Consider the following 22314-nt stretch of genomic DNA (forward strand, 5'->3'; position numbering starts at 1 on the left):
AATGTCACAGTCTAATGGCTTAGACCTCTAATAATTACGAATGAGCATTCTTAGCTTATTTCATTTTATCTTGAGTTAATGTTACACCACTTCACACATAAGAATTTAACAACAAGATAATTCCACTTGCTCCCCCTCATGCTATTATTAAATAATTTACTTCTACGTATGCTATGACTCTGTAGTATACAGTTATTATGTTTGAACTAAAAAGTCAATTGTGTTTAAACAATTTAAGAAAAGAAAGAAAAATAAGTTTTAAACTATTTAATATTTTTATGCTTTCCCTTCCTAACTGTGGTTCCAAAAATGTCACTGAATTTCATTTTCTGTTTGCCTATGGACTTTCTTCCTTGTGAGGCAGTCTGCCTTGTTTATCTGAAAACGTTTATATTTTGCCTCCATTTTGAAAGGATATTTTGTTCTATATGGAATTTTATTGAGAGTTGAGAGTTATTTTTCTTTCAGCATTAAAAACATGTTATTCTATTATCTTCTAGACCTTATTATATATCTTCTGAAAGTCAGCCATTATTTGTATTTTTATTTCCCTGTGTGTAATACATCTTTTTTCTCTGGCCGCTTTTAAGATTTTTCTCTTTATGTTGGGTTTTCAGTAGTTTAATTATGATGTGTCTGAGTGTGGTTTTCTTTCTGTTTATCTTGCTTGATGTTCACTGAGCTTATTCTAAAACAGGAGGGTCCCAAACCCTTTTGTCTTTCTAAATAAGTAATTTCTCTGCTTATGGTTAAGAAGAGAACTCTGATTCTATACATCAGATCTGAACAGTAGCTGTCTCTTGCTTCTGCTGCAGGTACTTGTGAACAGAGAAGGAATGAAAGAGGTATTTCTTATACAAATCCACCTACCTCCTTGTTCTTAACCAGCTGATTTTTCAGCTCAAAGTTGCTGAATAATGGCAGGACCTTTGGAACCAGAAAGCAGTTCAGCCTTCTGGAAAAAAAGCCTCAGAGGACATGCTGCCAATCTCTTAATATTACAGAGCCACCTCCCTAAATAGGACTCGAAGGGAGGGGCTCCAGCTCACACCCTGTTGCCAGAAGTTCTCACAGGTTGGTGCATGTGTTCTATTAAAAACTTTGGCTCAGCAGTTTTTGGGGAAAACACATCAAAGTACACTCTTCAAGATCACTATACCCAGGCAGTATATTTCATCTTCTAGAAAAGTCTGCTCTTCTTGTCTTTGCCTGGGGATCTCTGCAGAGACTGAATGAGAAGACAGCTTTGCAGGTGAGAACAAAGGAGAATCATTGCTTTGGGACCTCTCATCTCCTTTTGCTTCCCCGCTGAAGTGGAATGAGTCAAAATGCTACTGTTAGATGTGGATATGAATTGGTCAGCTCATTTGTGTCAAGAATTATGCTAGGGGAAAAGGAAACTCTTCTATTTGAGAAACCTGTGTTAGGCACCTACTGTGTATACAGCAATATTCTAGTTCTGCGAGGAATTCTTGACTGGATAAAGCCAGGCTTTTGACTGAATTGATAAATAAATGTGGAGAGATTTGGGAGCTTGCCACTGGCAGAAGGGGAACAGACGATGCAATAGCCTTTGGGAAGGAAAGTGCTTGCTCTGGTGATAGTTATATAACACAATTTGTAGACTACGCAAGTATTGTCTTATTTAACGCTCTAGTAACATTCTAAGGTAGTCAATTTTTCTCTGGATACACGATGACCAGGGAAATTAAGTGCCCTGCTTAAAGTTTCAAAGAGACAAAGTGGATTTTAGTACAAAGACTACAATACAGATGAGATTGTTAATTTAAAACCATGAAAAGAAATGTAAGGGCCAGCTGGGTGGTGTAGTGGTTGAGTTTGTGTACTCTGCTTCCATGTCCCGGGGTTCACAGGTTCCGATCCTAAGCACAGACCTGGCACCACTCACAAAACCACACTGTGGCAGAGTCCCACATACAGTAGAGGAAGATTGGCACAGATGTTAGCTCGGTGACAATCTTCCTCACAAAAAAAAAAGAAAAAGAAATGTAATTTAAAAAATCTCATCTGTACTACCATTTTCCACCTTTTTCGTGTTCAAGACACTCCCATATAGCAACATATATATCATAACTTTCACAGTAATGTGTTTTAGAGTAGTAAAATAATAAGTTCATTGCTTATGTAAGTTATCTTTACAGAAAGACACTGGGATTGCATCCAGTACCTCCCAGTAAGTTAATTTTGCTTTAAAAAATTTTTCACAGAGCATTTTTCTTTTGAATTATGTCCTTTGAATTATGTTCTTTGGATAAATTCCAAGTACTGGAATGACTATGTCAATGGTTTCAAATTGCCCTTTAGAGGAATTTGCCCATTATCAATGCTGGCAACCCACCAAAATGTGCAAGCTCCCTTGGGTCTCCTCAGTTTTTGTCAACTGCATTTATTGAGCATCATGGTTGTGTTTTCAGTGTGTGTGTGTGTGTGTGTGTGTGTGCGCGCGCATGTGCAGAAGGTTGTCCGAAACGTACTTGGCAGTACATCAATATAAATCCCCAGTGATCTGGCATCAGACTCAGTTTTGCTGCTTATTTTCATGTAACTTTTTTGTGAGATACCTCTAGCTAAAATGTCAGATAAATCTTCAGAAATATTATACTGCTACTGTCTGAGATCTTTCAACACACAGCACAGGTCCCTCTATTTTGGTCGGGGGCTTTTTTCAAAGAAGGCTCTGGTACAAATTCCCATGCACAGCACATAGCAAGCCTTCAATAGGTACCTGTTGAATGAACGAATGAGTCTATGCTGTTGGTAAGTGGATTGACTAAATAGATGGTTATGTTGATATAAATACTTCATACATTCAATCATTAAACAGAAATTTACTGAGTCCTTATTGGCTGTCAAAGAGTGTGGTAAACATTGATAATAAAAGAATAAATAACTTGAATCTCCGCCCAGAGGATTCACAATCTAGAGGCTAAAAAACTGTAATTCGCTGTAACAAGTTTTGTAACTGAAATATGTACATAATCCTAGGGGAGTGCAGAAAAGAGAGTGATTTTTTCTGCTTGGATTGAGGGAGTAGGGGAGTCTATAGGGGAAAAACTGACATTTAAGTAAGACTTGGACAGAGTAGTAAAAGTTAGATTCTGAAAGCTGTCTTGAAGTAGGGCATAGATAAAATGAAGACAGACCAGAGGTGTTAAATCAGATACTGAGTTAAAAAAATATGCTGGATGGACCTTGAGGATATTATGCTGAGTGAAATAAATCAGAGGGAGAAAGTCAAATACCGTATGATCTCACTCATAAGTGGAAGATATAAACAACGACAAACAAACACACAGCAACGGAGAATGGATTGGCGGTTACCTTGGGGGAAGGAGGAGGGGAGGGCAAAATGGGTTATTAGGCTCACATGTGAGGAGATGGACTATAGTTAGTTTTTGGTGATGAATATGATGTAATCTACACAGAATTCAAAATATATTATGATGTACATCCAAAAGCTATATAATGTTATAATCCAACGTTACTGCAATTAAAAACAAATAAATAAAATTAAAGAAAAAAAATATTCTGTCTAGTATGGAAGAAGACAGCAGAGAAAACTAATAAACTGTACCTTGATTGTAAAACACAAAATTTGTTTTAAATTTTGAATCTTATACATCATGTTTGTTCAAATTGTGTATATAGGTATTTAGTATGGGGAATTACTATTTGGCTACTAGATTTTTGTTAAATTATGCTTGGCAGGCAAAAAGAAAAGTTGCAAAAGTCAGAGTGCTTTTCCACATTAATCAGCCATATGTACATTTTCAACAAATATTAATGCCTTTAAAAAAATCTTCTCTTATCTGTGTTATGTTTATTCTAATTATACTATTGAATGTATTTTAAATCTAATAGAAATTGGAACTTGAAATAAAACCACAATGAGGTATCACCTCACACCTGCTAGAAAGGCTGTCATGAAGACAAGAGGTAACAAGTGTTGGTGAGAGTGTAGAGAAAAGGAAACTTTTATGCACTTTTGGGGGGATCGTAAATTGGTGTGGCCACTACGGAAAACAAATGGGGACTCCTCAAAAAATTAAAAACAGAACTACTATAAGATCCAGCAATTCCACTTCTGGGTATCTATCTGAAGGAAATGAAATCACTATCTTGAAGAGATATCTGTGCTCCCGTGTTCTTTGCAGCATTATTCACAATAGCCAAGTTGTGGAAGCAAGCTAAGTGTTCATAGACAGACGAATAGATATAGAAGTTGTGGTATATCTATACAATGTAGCATTATTCAGTCATGAGAAAAAAGGGAATCCTGCAATTTGTGACAACATCAATGGACCTTGAAGGCATTATGCTAAGTGAAATAAGTCAGACAGAGAAGGACAAATACTGTGTGATCTCACATACCTGTTCAATCTAAAAAGGCTGAACTCATGGAAACAGAGAGTAGAATGGCGGTTAACAGGGGCTTCGGGATGGAGGAAATGGAAAGATGTTGGTCAAATGGTACAAACTTCCAGTTACACGATAAATAAGTTCTGGGGACCTAATGTACAACATGGTCACTATAATGAAGAATACCGCATTATATACTTGAAGGCTACTAAGAGAGTAGATCTTAAATGTTCTCACAACAACAACAAAAGAGTGATTATGTGATGCGATAGAAGTGTTAAACAACCTTTCTGTGGCAATCATTTTGTAATATATATATGTATCAAATCATCATATTGTAAACCTTAGACTTACACAGTGTTATATGTTAATGATACCTCAACAAAGCTGGCAAAAAAGAAAAAAAAGATACAATCACACCTTAGTGTTTCTCAAGATTGTCCTCCCCTTACATCATGAAGGGAACTCAGGTTAAGTGAAGGGACTGTTTTTGTCCCCATATAACTGAACAGGTTAACAGGTCTTGGGTAAAGTTTACGTGGTCAGTCCCTCAGAGAAGTGCATCTATTGAAATACATTTTGGCCTCAACTTTCTGTCCTGCCTTGAGAATTAGTTCTCAAAATCTTCCAGCTTTACTGATTTGAAGAGTGTTGTTGAACATTTTACCTACTATATCAACAATTCCTGAATATGGTGGCATGAGAAAATCAGCTGGGGGACTGTTGGAGAGAAGGTGGAGCAAGTGGAGCTCTCATACACTGATTTGGGAGTGTAAAAGAGTGCAGCCACTTTGAGAAAACGGTTTGGCAGCTTCTTATGAAGTCAAACATATGCTTACTATATGACCGTGCAAATGCATTTCTACATACTTACCCAAGTGGAATAAGAGCATATTTTCAAAGATTTGTACGTGAATGTTCACAGAATCTTTATTCATAACCACAAAAATCTAGAAACAACCCAAATGTACTTCAATGGGTGACTGGATGAACAAACTCTGTTAGATCCAAGCAATGGAATAGTATTTAGCAATAAAAAGAAATGAACTGTTGATTATGCAAGAATTTGAACTAAGCTCAAGGCATTTTGCTAGCAAAAGAAGATAGTCTCAAAAAGTTACATACTAAATAATTTCTTTTATTTGACATTCTGTCAAGGGAAAAGTCATAGGCCAGAAATCAGATTAATGATTGCTATGGGCTGAGAGTAAGAGATGGAGATGGATTGTAAAGGGATGTAAGTAAACTTTTGGGGATATTCAGATTGTCTATATCATTATTATTGTGCTAGTCACACTAATATATATATATATTTCAAAACACATCAAAGTATCCGCTTAAAATTGGTGAATTTTATTGTATGTAAATTATAACCCAAATAAGCTGAACAGCAATAATAAATGAGAGCTTTTTTAAGATACAGATTTCTAGATCTCATACTTCCTTAAGACCTTCTAAAAAATATATAGCAGGGGCAGGATTAAATAAAATTTTTCTTCAGATGGTTCTAGCATGTAGTCAAGTTTGGAAAATATTGTGCTACATCATTTATTTGTTCCCTGTATAAGGGCTCATAGCAAAATCTTTTTTCTTTTTGGGAGGAGCTCTAGAATCAAGAAAAGACATGCTTTATTTATGTTGTAATGATAGCAATAATTAAAATGGCTTACACATATTGAGTACTACTCTGTGCCAGGCACTCTGCTAAAGACTTAAAATTCATTATCTTATCTACCACGTGCCAGATTACATGAATTACCCCCAATAATCCTCACAACAATTTGTTGTGCAGAAGAAAAGTTACCCAATGGACTTTTTTGGATGACAGTATGGGTTAACTGTTGCTTCTGCAAAAGATAATAATAAAAAGAGTAATAATAATATTAATCATTAACTGAGTGCTTACTATGTTCCAGGCACTGTCCCAAGCACCTTACATATATTGATTTATTTAAGTGTCAAGACTAATCTATGGCTCAGTTACTATAGTCATTGCCATTTACAGATGAGAAACCAAGGCACAGAGGAGTTAGGTAACCTGCTCAATGTCGTATAGCTTCTAAGTGGCAGTCAGCCTTGTCGTGGATGGAAATTTAATCTCAAAGGGTACTCATGCATGCTTAGATTATATATACATGTTAATATCAGTCCATCTTTAAGTATTTGAATTCTGAGTGGTATGAAAATTTAAGCGAGATTTTTTTAAAGTTTAAAAAATAATTTCAGAATGAAGCACTTGTGCTTTCTGCCAGTCTTATTCTTCCTTGAAGTTAGTGAGAAGTTTAGTGAATGGGGCACCAACGAAATGGCAGGGATGAAGGCTAGGCCGTTAGCTAGAACTGCCAATTGTGTCTGTTCTGTGTCTTTGTATGTCTTCCAGTACTTCTCATTCCTTGATGTTTCTTGATTCTTTCTTTAGGTAAGGTAACTGCCAAGATGTTTCACTTACAAGGCCCACAAGTGCTGCAGATGCTTGAGAAATCCTTGAGGAAGAGCCTCCCTGAGTCCTTAAAGGTGAGAGTGGAACATTCTTAGGCAAAGAAAGGGCTAGCAACTGCCTATAAAAGAGGTGGGAAAGAGAATGAGCATTTGCTGAACACCTATTCTGTGCCAGGTGCTCATCTTGCATCTCATTTAGTTTACATCACTTTGCTGCAAGGCAGGTGCATTATATCGATGGAACCACAAATAAAATGGAGGTTCAGTTATACGACTTGACCAAGATCACACCAATAGTGAGTGGTAAGACTATGATTTGAACACTATGATCTTCACTGTGTGATGACCCAAAAACATTCTTTTGTGCCCTTCCAAGAATTATGTTATGCAACACTGGATGTTTTTCCAGAATTGCAAAGTTCACTGAAACTAACACATTAATGTTTAATTTTTCCTAAGCAGTCAAGCACCTGATGAAAGGTTAACTATTATGATTCTTCTTTGAAATTAATAATAGGTCAACTTCTATTTTGTCAAGCCCCAAAAGCATTTTGTTTAATTTGGGATGAGATAGAAATTATGTTTAAGAAGTGGACCAATGATCTTGTACCATAGAGAGAGGTATTTTGCAATTACATTTGTTGCAAAGGGAGTAAAGTATTAGAAATAAAGAGTATCATTGCATTATGATAAAGGCATAGATTCACCAAGAAGACATAAGAAATGCTGAAATGTACACACCTAACAACAGAGGCTCAAAGTACTGAGATAAAACTGATAGCACAGAAAGAAGAAATAGATAAACCCAAAGGTATAAAGACTTCAACACTCCTATCTCAGTAATTTATAGAATAGGCAGAAAACTTATAAGTATATAGAAGAGCTGAACAATACTGTGAACCAACTTGAACTAATTGACATTTATAGAATACTTCCTTCAACGACAGCAGAATATATATTTTTTCAAGTGCACATGGAACATTTACCAAGATGTACCATATTTTTAAGAATTTTAAGAGAAGTGAAATCATACCAAATATGTTATCGAACAATATGGAATTAAAGTTAAAAGACTGAAAGATATCTGGAAAATACCCCAAATTTTAGAAATTATACAACACACTTCTAAATAAACAATGCTTCAAAATCACAATGAAAATGAGAAAATATTTTAGTGGAATGAAAATAAAAAGCACAACATATCAAAAGTTTTGGGATGCAACTAAAGCAGTGATAAGTGGCAAATATATACCATTAAGTGTATATAATAAAAAAGAATAAAGGTCTCAAATCAATGCTTAAGTTTCCACCTTAAAAACTAGAAAAAGAAGAGTAAATTAACCCCAAAGCAAACAGAATTAAGAAAATTATAAAAGATAAGAGCAGAAACCAATGAATTTTAGGGAAGGAAAACAATTAAGAAAATCAATGAATCTAAAAATCTGGTTCTTTGACGCTATTAAACTAGAAATCAACTACAAGAAAAAAGCAGAGAAAGGTGCAAAAATGTGGAGACTAAACAACACACTTCTCAACAAACAATGGATCATTGAAGAAATTAAAGAAGAAATCAAATATTATCTGGAGACAAATGAAAATGAGAATACGACATACCAAATCATTTGGGATGCAGCAAAAGCAGTCCTAAGAGGGAAATTCATCGCAATACAGGCTCACCTCACTAAACAAGAAAAAGCTCACGTAAGCAACCTCAAATGACACCTAACAGAACTAGAAAAAGAAGAACAAACAAAGCCCAGAGTCAGTAGAAGGAGGGAAATAATAAAAATAAGAGCAGAAATAAACGATATTGAAACAAAAAAGACAATAGAAAGGATCAATGAAACAAAGAGTTGGTTCTTCGAAAGAATTAACAAAATTGACAAACCCCTAGCCAGACTCACCAAGAAAAGAGAGAAAGCGCAAATTAACAAAATCAGGAATGACAGAGGAGAAATCACAACAGATACCAATGAAATACAAGCGATCATAAGAGAATACTATGAAAAACTATATGCCAACAAATTGAACAACTTGGAAGAAATGGACAAATTCCTAGACTCCTACAATCTCCCCAAACTGAATCAGGAAGAAATGGAGAATCTGAATAGACCAATCACAAGTAAGGAAATAGAAACGGTAATCAAAAACCTCCCCAAAAACAAGAGTCCAGGACCAGACGGCTTCTCTGGAGAATTCTACCAAACATTCAAAGAAGACTTAATACCTATTCTCCTCAAACTGTTTCAGAAAATTGAGAAAGATGGAGAACTCCCTAACACATTCTATGAAGCCAACATCACTCTGATCCCCAAACCTGACAAGGACAACACAAAGAAGGAGAACTACAGGCCGATATCACTGATGAACATAGATGCAAAAATCCTCAACAAAATTTTGGCAAACCGATTACAGCAATACATCAAAAAGATTATACACCATGATCAAGTGGGATTTATACCAGGGACACAGGGATGGTTCAACATCCGCAAGTCAATCAACGTGATACACTACATCAACAAAATGAAAAACAAAAACCATCTCAATAGACGCAGAGAAAGCATTCGACAAGATCCAACACCCATTTATGATAAAAACCCTCAGTAAAATGGGTATAGAAGGAAAGTACCTCAACATAATAAAGGCCATATATGATAGACCCACAGCCAACATCATACTCAATGGACAAAAGCTGAAAGCCATCCCTCTGAGGACAGGAACAAGACAAGGGTGCCCACTTTCACCACTCCTATTCAACATAGTACTGGAGGTGCTGGCCAGAGCAATTCGGCAGGAAAAAATAATAAAAGGAATCCAAATAGGTAACGAAGAAGTAAAACTCGCGTTGTTTGCAGACGACATGATCTTATACATAGAAAACCCCAAAGAATCCACAGAAAAACTATTAGAAATAATCAACAACTACAGCAAAGTAGCAGGGTATAAAATTAACCTACATAAATCAGTAGCACTTCTATACTCTAACAATAAACTAACAGAAAAAGAACTCAAGAACACAATCCCTTTCACAATTGCAACAAAAAGAATAAAATACCTTGGGATAAACTTAACCAAGGAAGTGAAAGACCTATACAATTGAAAACTACAAGACTTTCTTGAAAGAAATTGACGATGACATAAAGAGATGGAAAGACATTCCTTGCACATGGATTGGAAGAATAAACATAGTTAAAATGTCCATACTACCTAAAGCAATATACAGATTCAATGCTATCCCAATCAGAATCCCCAGAACATTCTATACAGAAATAGAACAAAGAATCCTAAAATTCATATGGGGCAACAAAAGACCCCGAATTGCTAAAGTAATCCTGAGAAAAAAGAACAAAATGGGAGGTATCACAATCCCTGACTTCAAAACATACTACAAAGCTACAGTGATCAAAACAGCATGGTACTGGTACAAAAACAGGTGCACAGATCGATGGAACAGAATTGAAAGCCCAGAGATAAAACCACACATCTATGGACAGCTAATCTTCGACAAAGGAGCAGAGGGCCTACAATGGAGAAAAGAAAGTCTCTTCAACAAATGGTGCTGGGAAAACTGGACAGCCACATGCAAAAGACTGAAAATCGACCATTCTTTTTCACCACACACCAAAATAAACTCAAAATGGATCAAAGACCTAAAGATTAGGCCTGAGACAATAAGTCTTTTGGAAGAGAATATAGGCAGTACACTCTTTGACATCAGTTTCAAAAGAATCTTTTCGGACACTGTAACTCCTCAGTTGAGGGAAACAATAGAAAGAATAAACAAATGGGACTTCATCAGACTAAAGAGCTTCTTCAAGGCAAGGGAAAACAGAATTGAAACAAAAAAACAGCTCACTAATTGGGAAAAAATATTTACAAGCCACTTATCCGACAAAGGGTTAATCTCCATAATATACAAAGAACTCACACTGCTTAACAAGAAAAAAACAAACAACCCGATCAAAAAATGGGCAGAGGACATGAACAGACATTTCTCAAAAGAAGATATGAATATGGCCAATAGACACATGAAAAGATGTTCATCATCGCTAATCATCAGGGAAATGCAAATCAAAACTACACTAGGATATCACCTTACACCCGTTAGATTGGCAAAAACATCCAAAACCAAGAACGACAAATGTTGGAGAGGTTGTGGAGAAAGAGGAACCCTCATACACTGTTGGTGGGAATGCAAACTGGTACAGCCACTATGGAAAACAGTATGGAGATTTCTCAAAAAGTTAAAAATAGAAATACCCTATGACCCAGCCATCCCATTACTGGGTATCTATCCTAAGAACCTGATATCAGATATCTCAAGAGTCCGTTGCACCCCTATGTTCATCGCAGCATTATTTACAATAGCCAAGACGTGGAACCAGCCTACATGCCCAGAAACTGATGATTGGATAAAGAAGATGTGGTATATATACACAATGGAATACTACTCAGCCATAAAAAAAGACGAAATTGGCCCATTCACAACAATGTGGATGGACCTCGAGGGCATTATGTTAAGCGAAATAAGTCAGTCAGAGAAAGACGAACTCTATATGACTCCACTCATAGGTGGAAATTAGTATATTGAGAAGGAGATCTGATCGGTGGTTACCAGGGAAAAGGGGGGGTGGGGGGAGGGTACGGAGGGGGAAGTGGTGTACCCACAACATGACTAACAAAAATGTACAACTGAAATTTCACAAGCTTGTAATCCATCATAACATTAATAAAAAAAAAAAAAAAAATCTGGTTCTTTGAAAAGATCGTAATGTTGATAAACTTCTAACCAAACTGACCAAGAAATAAAGAGAGAAGACACAAATTACCATCATCAGGAATGAAATAGAGGACATTACTACAAACCCAATAAACATTATTAGGATAATAAGGACATATGATTATCAACACTGTGCCCATAAATTTTAAAATTTATGTTCTGTAAAAAAGCGCAAATTACCAAAGGTCCCTTAAGAAGAAATATACAACCTAAATTGTCCTATATCTACTGGAGAAATTGACTTTGTAATTTAAAACTTTCCAACAAAGATAACTCCATGCCCAGATGGCTTCAATGGCAATTTTTACTATGCATATAAAGAAGAAATAATACCCTATGCAGACTCTTGCAGAATAGAGTCCAAAATTACCCTGATACAAAGCCAGAAATGGATATTATAAGAAGGCTACAAAACAATATCTCTGATGAACATAGAAGCAAAAACCCTCAACAAAATACTATCATGTCAAATTCATCAATATATTAAAAGGGTAATACATCATAATGAAGGGGAATTTATCTTGAGAATGCAAGGCACGTCCAGTATTCAAAAATCAATCAATGTAATTCACCATATCAACAGACTAAAGAAGAAAAGCCATATGATCTTCTCTTAATATATGCAGAAAAAATATTTGACAAAATGTAATATTTCTCATAAAAGTAACGCTCTCAGCAAACTAGGTATAAAAGAGGATATCGTCAACTTAATAAAAAGTGTACAGGAAAAATCTACAATTAACGTCACACTAAATAGTGAAAGACAGAATATTCCCCCTAAGCTTGTCAACAAGGCCAAGATATTCATTGTCACCACTCCTGTTCAATGTAGTACTGGATATCCTAGCCAGTTCAATAAGGCAAGAATACAAATAAAAGGAATGTATAATGGAAAGACAGAAATCAAGTAGTGTCTATTCACAGATGGGATGATTGTCTAATGTAAAAAATCCTAGGGAATCTAAGGGGAAAAAAATCCTAGATATAATAACTAAGTTTATCAAAGTTGTAGGATTCAAGGTCAATATACAAAATAGAAAAATCAATTGTATTTCTATATACTAGCAATGAACAATTGGAATTAGAAATTAAAAATCAATACTGTTTACAATGGCACAAAAAGGAAAAATAAAACAGAAAACAACAATAAAAAAAACGTTAGGTATAAACTCTGTTTACAAAGCTTGCCTTTAAAATAAATGCCATTACTTTTGTTGATGAATCCCGTATCTGGACTTCTTAGAGAAGCATGAGTGTGATGTATAATCTAATGTAGCTATTATACTTATCATACTGATAGGAAATCTGGAAGGAATGACATGGTAGTCTACCTTTTCTTCCTTTTCCTGGTGCTCTGACACCTTGTATAAGGGATCATTTGTAGACTAAGCCACAGGCACTTAGTGTAACTCTGAGTCACTGACCCTTCTGATTGAGGTAGGGTAGGGCAACTGTCAAGGGAGACAGGGTCTGGAGTCAGACTGCTCTGACCCCACAAGTTCACTGTTTTCTGGATAACACTGAAAAATTAAACATCTCTGAATCTCAGTGTTATTGCAGGTAGAATGAGTAAAACCGGAAAGTAAATACTTCTGGTAGAAACTCCTCAACCTTTAACAGGGTTATCATTACCCCACATAGTTATTAGGAGGATTAAATAAAATGATAATGATAAAATTAATAGCCAACATTTCTTGAACACTTACTAAATATCAGGAACTACACCATGTAGTTTACATGAACTCAAAAGTCTAACTTGAATCATAAAAATAGAGAGTCACGGGGCTGCCTGGTGGCATAGCGGTTAAGTTCACATACTCGCTTTGGCAGCCTGGGGTTTATGGATTCAGATCCTTGCTGCAGACCTACACACTGCTCATCAAGCCACACTGTGGGGGCGCCCCACATACAAAATGGAGGGAGATTGGCATGGATGTCAGCTCAGGGACAATCTTCCTCAAGCAAAAAGAGGAAGATTGGCAAAAGATGGTAACTCAGGACCAATCTTCCTCACCAAAAAAAGAGACAGACAGAGAGAGAGAGAGAGTCACAACCTCCCATTTAATTCCTAGACTTGAGCCAGTTTACAGAACCAGAACCCCTTGAATGAAGAGAAAGATGGTACACTTGAGGAAGGACTCACCACACTGCCAAAAATGTATCCTGTCAGTGGCTGGCCCGGTGGCATAGTGGTTAAGTTCGTGTACTCTGCTTCGGCAGCCTGGGGTTCACAAGCCCAGATCCCAGACACGGACCTACACATTGCTCATCAAGCCACGTTGTGGTGGCTTTCCCACATATAAAAAGTAGAAGAAGATTATCACAGGTGTTAGCTCAGGGACAATCTTCCTCAAGCAAAAAGAGGAAGATTGGCAACAGATCCCAGCTCAAGGCCAATCTTCACCAAAAGAACAAAAAGTATCCTGTTAATCTTTCTTCCAGTCTTTTCCAAAGGGACTTACCCCTTTTTACCAGGGTGACTATGCATTTGGGGAAAAGGAAATCATCAGACTTTCCTTTACTAGATGTGGATTAGTGCCTACCTGTTCTGCCCTTTAATTACCACCATAAAGAGTGACTCCAGATCAACTATGCTGAAACTAGAATCATCTATTTTGGTAGGCATCCACTAACAGTTGCCTGTATTAACACTTCAACTGGTCTTCAACTGGCAATCCTATCCAATGAATTAACGACCTTTCCTTTTTTTAGGAGGGCACGGTAAGTAAATCAGTTAGATACTCTGTGGACTGAGATATTTTTATCTTGAGTGGCTGCTGTGAAAAGTTTTCCAGGTTAAAATTTTGTTCTTCTATGTTCTATAGGGGGAATCTCTGGGGTTTGAATCGTTCTTCACTTCTTGTGTTAAGTGGATTCCAACTTTTTAGAGAAAACTCTTGGTACTACCCTGAGTCCAACTCTATTGTGAGGCAAGGTAACCTTCAATATTAGATCCTCATCTTTAATGAGTAGATGGTTCTCCTCTCCCCTCAGATGAATCTTTGATGACATAGTTCTTTGCATAGGTAGAAATCTAGACTATTTGTATAAATGGCTCTTGTTACAAAGGTATAACCTAAAAATCATTCCCATTCAATACTCACTAAAGTCTCAGGTGAGAGAAAGATTTGTGTATCATGGCCTGAAGGACTTCCCATCTATCTCTCTAAATAGCGGACACTGAATAGGTTTATCTCACATGTCAACTCTAATTCATTCAATTTGTAGTGGCTACCTGGGTCACTATGGTCTGGCTTAGTGGTGCTACCATGTGCATAGAAAAAATTTTTCCATGCAGATTATTTTTAATCTAGTGTATATGAATATCATTGGTTCCAAACCTCAATATTTAAAAAATTTAACCTTTTTCTTTTTCCTAAAACTGCATTTAATTTTTATATTGAGTCCCTGCTGATGGCAGAAAATTTAATAACTTCATAAAAACTCAGTAAAGTCAGTTTGTTTCTCTGTAAGTCTGACGTAAACATTTCATGGCAACTATAGGGAAGCACAGGGTGGCGTATAGTCCCTGGTCATTGAAATATCCATCATTCCCTTGGTCTTTGGTCTTTAGTATCTTCTCATACCATGTGCTGAGGCATCATGTTTCCACTGCACTTAGGTCTCAAAGTATTCATTGCTGTTTTTTCTTTCCCCACAACCACAGGCCCCTTCCAATTTGGAGGATCTCTCTTTATCAGTCTCTTCAGTGTTCTTCTTGAGGGCACTGATGTTTGAACAGATGTTTGTTGGAAAGTTTAAACAGATTGCCCAATGTATGATATTCTCAGACTTTGGTCACCAAACTATTCTCTGTCTCGGACTTTAGTCACCAAACTATGCTCTGTCTCTACTTATTAAATAGGCAGAAGCTCATTTAACTTTTCCAAGAAGTAATTTGGAGATATGTGTAAGAAAAAAAAATCTTTAAAAGAAGTTGACATTTGACATAGAGATTCTCTTTCTAAAATTTGTAATAACAGACACATTTGCAAAGATTTACGTAAAATAAGTGTTCCTTGAAGAATAAACCTTTAAACTAAAAAGTTAGAGAAAACTGAAATGACCAGCAATGGAAAACAGGAAAAGCGAATTCCAAAACTTCCATGTAATGAATATTATGCAGTCATTAAAAATGATTATGTAGGTTTATTGACATGGAAATATGCCCATAGAGTAGTACATGTATGTGTGTGTGGGAGGGGATAGATGTTAAACTAATATATATTAGGCAATTTTATTGTTTAAAAATTGTGTGTATATGTAAATAAATGAAATAAATTGGAAAATTATAACCCTAAATTCTACAATGTAATCGTGGATGATTTCTGATTTATTCATTTCATTTATCTGTTTATTTAACTATTATCATATAATATTCTCATGGTTTGACCCCAAATCCATTTATATTTGGAATAATAAGATAGAACCCAAAGACTGCTTGAACTTGATGCCTTATCAGTTACTTACCCTGATTTCATAGAAATATATCTTGTTCTGATGAAACCAGGCACTTTGCCATCCCTTCCTAATAAACTGACTTTCTCACTTTCTCCGGATGCTGCAGGTTTATGGGAGTGTCTTCCACATGAATCAGGGAAACCCATTCAAGCTCAAGGCCCTGGTGGACAAGTGGCCTGATTTTAATACAGTGGTTATCCGCCCTCAGGAGCAGGTAAGGTGCCAGACGAAGAATAAATATGCTTCTTTGTTCTTATTTTCTGTGTGCCTACCATGTACCCAGCAGTGTGGTAGACCCAGGGGATACAGAAATGAATCACAGTGATGGTGAACGGTCCCTGTCCTTAAGAAACTCTCAGCCTGGAGGAAAGTAAATAAGTTATAACATGGTATGAAAATTACGAAAGTATACGAGGACATACAAGATGCAGAAGTAACGCTGGGCAAGAGGTGATTAAATCTATAAATGTCAGGGGGTACAGGGAGAGAATCAGATAGGCTTTCTGTTAGACATTTCACCAAAACTGGATTTTGAAGATTAATAGGTTTTGACAGACTGACAAGAACACAGGATGCATTCTAAGCAAAGAAAACAGCACCTAAAAGTATGTGAAGGCAAATATGAAGAATGTCAGGAAAATATAAAAAACAAATTACAATGCCTGTATTTGGGAATATATTTTCAGTGCCAGACTTCTAAAATCACTCAAATTAAGTGGTTAATACATTTCAAATATAAGTACATTATACGCATATTGAAAAATATCACAGTAGAAATTCCCTCATGCAAAAATATGTAATCATATAGTATCATTTTGATGTAAATTATTTACAAATAAAATTTAAAAGTATAGTGGTTTTTTAAAAATACCAAACTAAACACAATACAAAAGTTAAGATAGATCAATTATTTAAATCTAAAAGTGGAATAATATTTGCTTTCTTTATGTGATTTAATAAAAACACAGATCATCAGTGGCATTAATGCTAAGTGATGAACGCCTTCCTATGCAACACCCCAACTCTTTTACCCTTGAGTTGTTCTCTAGCTCCTTCCTTCATCTTCAGATAATCCCATCTGTTATTTGTTAACTTTGAGAAGATCTTTTTGAACAAATTTTGTGTGGCAATTTTGCTGGGAATGTGAATTTTTTTTAAACCACAGTTCATCGTGTTTTACATTTCAAAGACATCATGTGTCTTCGTTTTGCATAGCTTTATCGTAAGTGAAAATTCTAATACAAGGTTACCTGTGTCAGTTTCAATATTGTCTTATTCAGAATCCATTTGTTCTGAGACTCTTTGAAATAAAATAAGATTTACTCTTGCAATGAAATCCTGCTTTTGACAATAATACTTTCTTTCTTTCTCCTGAGGATTACAGAATTACAGAAGAACGCTTTCTAAACTGGTGCACCTTTCGTTGATTTGAAATTGTAATGCAACATACAAATATCTAGTTCAGCAAGTTTTTCTTAATCACAAATTGAATAATTGATTAAATCCCTGAATTGTTCTCATAATGTAAATGATTCAGGAATAATGACAGTAGGCCAAGAAAAATATAAATATTTAAGTTTGTAAAATAGTACACTGTCATGAAATACTAAACACAAATATCCCAACCACTGCATATAATCAATCTGATTTATTCCATGTTGCCCAACCAAACAGGAGATGACAGATGACTTTGATCACTATACCAACACCTACCAAATCTATTCTAAGCATCCCAAGAACTGTCAAGAATTCCTTGGTACATCAGATGTCATCAATTGGAAACAACATTTGCAGATCCAAAGTAAGTAAGAGATCTGGAATGTGAGCCGGCAGCTGGAACTGCTCATGTTTTCACCAGCAGGATCACTTTTCATCCCAAGCACATTCCCTTACAATGTTTATTTCCTTTTACCAAACCTCAGACACTCAGCTTGATTCCTTGTTCATTCCTTGTATCAGCTGCCACTACCTCTTCAGTGGCATAGAATTCAATCATTGTAAACTATAGGGTTGATATAAGGAACTGTTAGCTGAAGATTTCTGACATATTTTGCAGATATATTCAGGATCCCTTAAGATTAGGTGTGAGAGCAGAGCCCCCTCTCTTGCCTTCCATTCCTAGAATGAGAATGACAGCTCCTTGTGCCATAGAGCACCTCCCTGGTCGTGAGAATAACTACCGTGGTTACTCCCTCAGGTGGCACCCTTGCTCTGCCTGTTACTTGCTTTGTGATCTTGTACAAGTGATGTAACTTATCTATTATTCAATTTCCTCATATATTAAAAATGAGGATAATAAAAGTACTTAAAAAATGGAGTCAATGTAAGAATTAAATATAGTATTAGACTAATACCTGGGCATGTAATGTGTGCACATGCAAGGTTGGCTACTATTTTTTAAATATCACTTCTCTTTTGGTTTCACACTGATATAGTCAGGATTTCTAGTATTATCTCTGTTTTGCATAAGAGAAAACATGCTCAGAGAGTGACGTGGCCATGGTCACATGGTTATTGGTCACACCAGAAGCAACATTGCCTGACTTCAAATTCTGCCTACCTCCATTGGGAAGCTTATTGTAGCATCTAAATGGGCAATTACTTCTCTCCTAACTTTACCATTCTCTAGGTTCACAGTCCAGCCTGAATGAGGTGATACAGAATCTTGGAAGCACTAAATTGGTCAAGGTCAAGCAAACACAACGCATTCTCTATGTGATGCCAGAGACAGCGAGGAAACTGCTCCCTTCCCTGCCAGAGACAAAGAATTTACCGCTTAAATCTATCAGCCCCAAGGCCATGTGAGTTTGAACAAAGGTGCTCTCCACGGCTCACAGCTTTCACTACTGATGTAGCTTCCCAACTTTTCTCTTTACATTCACTCTTGCCTCCCTAAAGTCCATTTCCAGGGTGATCCTTTTAGTATATAACATAAATCATGTCAAGTCACTCACTTAAAAGTCTTTCATGTTTCTCAGCTCGTCTTGAATAAAATCCAAACTCCTTTATGGATGACCTTCAAGGTCCTATAAGACCTGGCACCCATCACGTCACCTCTTGGGCTTCATCTTGCCCCTCTTTCTTACTCCCACCAACAGCTCTGGCCTTTTTTCTGCAACTTGATCTCATACACTCACCCATTCCTTTGGGTCATTGCATTTGCTCTTTGTCTGTCTAAAATGACCTTCCCTCTGATCTTCACATATTTGTCCCTTCTTGTCAATCATATGCTTAAGTATCACTTCCTTAGAGAATTCTTCTCAAAGCATCTAAAACCACCCCCTCTTGTAATTCTTCATCAGAAAAACCAATTTTTATTTTCTTCGTTGCCCTTATTGTTATCTGAAATCAGCTTATTTGTATATTTATCAACCTGTTTGTTGTTTGATCCTCTCCTACAATATTTTAAACTCCACTAATGCAGGGATCCTCTTTATGCTGTTCACTCATAGATCCTCAATAGCCAGAACAAAACACATAGTAAATGCTTGATAAATACACACTTAATGAATTTACTTCACAGAGCACAAGTTTTCCAACAGAGAGAATTTCAACAAATTATATCTTTTCCCCCATTGAGAGCCAATCTAATGTGAATAGAACTGAACACTGATAGTGGGGATTTGATCTAGAGATGCCCAAACCCACGGCCCACTGTGTGTTAATATGCCTGGAAAGCTTTATTCACATTGGATCACACTGCAACCAGAAAAGCACCTCCACATCTAGAATCTCATTTGACTCTGTGTCCATCTCATGAGATAGACAAGGTAGGAGATATTATCCACATGTTCCTGAAAGAAAACAGGCTCAGATGATGAAATAGCCTGTTCAGGTCACATAGATGGTTAAGGGCATAATTGGGGTTGAGTCTAGATCTTCTAGTTCCACATTGTGAGCTCTTTCCAGGACTCCTTCCAAAGCCCCTTTGCACCACTGCAGAAGCCTTCAGACTTCAGTGTTCTGTAACTTGGGGGCTGTTTACACTCCACGTCACTGCCCCCTGATGCCAACGTTCTAAAATTCCATGATTCGAAGCTCTGGCTTTACAACTTGCTAGCATGTGCTTTTAGGAACTCGTTTATTTCCTGTTTACCTATATTTTTATCTGTAAAATGGGGATGATTAAAATTCCTCCATCTTAAGTGGAGAGTTACCAACGTCAAGAAGAACAACACTTAATTTTTAGGTAATTCTTATTGTTTATGTGGCATAAGTCCTATGTACTTATCATGCAATAGCTCTTATAATATTCAATATTTCTTTGACGGAGGTGCTACTAATATCCCAATTTATAAAGAAGAATTGGAGGCAGACAGACATTATGTTGCTTGCTTAAGATCACACAGCTAGTCAGATTTTGAATCCAGGCAGTCAGGCTGCAGACTCTATACCTTTACCTGGGCCCTTATTTGCATGATCTGAAGACAGATTTGGGAAAACAAATATAATATTGCACAGTATGTGTGACATCATAGGCTATTCTTTTGCCTTGTAGTAACCAAGAGATGTTTAAACTCTCATCCCTGGACATTACCCACGCTGCCTTGGTGGATAAATTCTGGAATTTCGGTGGCAATGAGAGGAGCCAGAGATTCATCGAGCGCTGTATCCGGAACTTCCCCACCGTATGTCTGCTGGGGCCTGAGGGGACCCCTGTGTCCTGGTCTCTGGTGGACCAGACAGGAGAGATGCGGATGGGTGCCACTGTGCCTGAGTACCGGGGGCAGGGTCTCATCTCCCATATCATGCGTGTCCATACCCAGGTTCTAGACAAACTTGGCTTCCCTGTATATAACCATACAGACAGAGCCAACAAAATTATACGGAAAATGAGTCACAATATGCATAATATCTCCATGCCCTGTGACTGGAACCAGTGGAATTGTGTGCCTAATAAATTGTAACTAGCAGTAAAGCAGTGCATGTTATTTGGGTTCTGGGAAAGCAGTGTGAATGGTCAACAGAGCCACCACCATCTCTGCTCGCAAACCACTCATAGACTTCCCTTTGGGTCCAGCAGAACTGGCATGGCCAGACATTCCTGTAGTGAACTCTGGTCTTGTCCAGTTTCCTACACTTTTGGATCTCAGTGAGACTCTATTCAGCTGTATCTGCCCTAATGCTTCTCCTGGAATTCCTATCTCACACGTGGATTGCTGACAATAGACATATCTTGTCAGTTTTGCCAAGAGCTAGAGATACCTACTTATCTAGAGACAAAATGATATTATCTTATGAATAGTGTAATTTTCCCTCTCTTTTTCCATTATCCTCCCTTCACCCCCTCCCCAGATTTATTTAGGTATAATTGACAAATAAAGCTATAATTTACTTAAAGTGTACAACATGATGATTTGATATATGTGTACATTGTGAAAGTATCCCACAACCAAGTTAATTAATACATCACCTCACATACTTACTTTGTGTGTGTGTGTGAGAACGCTTAAGATCTACACTCTTAGGAAATTCCAGTGATAAATATTATTAACTATGGTCATCATACTATACATTAAATCCTCAGCACTTACTCATCTTATAACTGAAAGTTTGTACCTTTTTACCAACCTCTCCCTATTTCCTCCACATCCCAACCCTGGAAACCACCATTCTACTCTATGTTTCTATGAGTTCCACTTTTTTGTTTTTCTTAGAATCCACATATAAATGATACTATGCAGTATTTGTGTTTCTTCATCTGGCTTATTTCACTGGTTTACAATTTTCTTTTAATCCATATGACTAGTAAGGAAAATATCCATAATCAATAAAGAATAAATGCAACCCACTATTCTAGTAGTGTCATTTATTCTTCTTTCCAGTAGCATCATATTTATCCTTATTTAGAGTGTGTTCATGGAATACAGAACAAAGGAATTTAAGAACTTTGTCATATCACAATAGCAGGACAATTTAACGTCTTGATATCCAGAAACAACATACATGCAAAACTAAAATTGTAATAATTGTTAAAGGCTATATAGCAAAAATAGTTTAAATTTAAGGTTAATCAGGAAAAAATCTACAAACGTGTATCTAATTTGTGGAATTTTATCACATTACATTTATACATTCTGTAAACTAGATTAAAATGGTAAATACCAAATATGACTTGTTTTCTAAATTGGCAAGATAAAAAACATTTGACATGTTATCAAATTTTTCCAAGTTGCAGTATGAACATGAATTACTCGTATAAAGACAAGACTACTCTGGGTAGAGACGCTGACCATAATTCTTACCATTGTTCT

At 36.6% G+C, this 22314-nt stretch overlaps 1 protein-coding gene across 1 annotated transcript; it reads left to right on the top strand.

Annotated features, from left to right (window-relative positions):
• The first annotated feature begins 1103 nt into the window (after nt 1–1103).
• On the top strand, nt 1104–21852 carry LOC124229548 (glycine N-phenylacetyltransferase-like). The gene is made up of 6 exons (XM_046644817.1): nt 1104–1252; nt 6800–6894; nt 16167–16274; nt 17735–17861; nt 18690–18861; nt 20559–21852. The coding sequence occupies exons 2-6, from the start codon at nt 6817–6819 to the stop codon at nt 20965–20967; spliced, it is 894 nt and encodes a 297-aa protein (XP_046500773.1). The 5' UTR covers nt 1104–1252; nt 6800–6816; the 3' UTR covers nt 20968–21852.
• Nucleotides 21853–22314: the final 462 nt, after the last annotated feature.

Source organism: Equus quagga, chromosome 17 (assembly GCF_021613505.1).
Source record: "Equus quagga isolate Etosha38 chromosome 17, UCLA_HA_Equagga_1.0, whole genome shotgun sequence".
Taxonomy (NCBI): domain Eukaryota; kingdom Metazoa; phylum Chordata; class Mammalia; order Perissodactyla; family Equidae; genus Equus; species Equus quagga.

Coding starts and splice junctions, on each gene's coding strand:
- LOC124229548 (XM_046644817.1), top strand. CDS start 6,817: ATGTTTCACTTACAAGGCCCACAAGTGCTGCAGATGCTTGAGAAATCC. Junction 6,895..16,166: donor GCCTCCCTGAGTCCTTAAAG/GTGAGAGTGGAA, acceptor CGGATGCTGCAG/GTTTATGGGAGTGTCTTCCA. Junction 17,862..18,689: donor ACAACATTTGCAGATCCAAA/GTAAGTAAGAGA, acceptor ACCATTCTCTAG/GTTCACAGTCCAGCCTGAAT.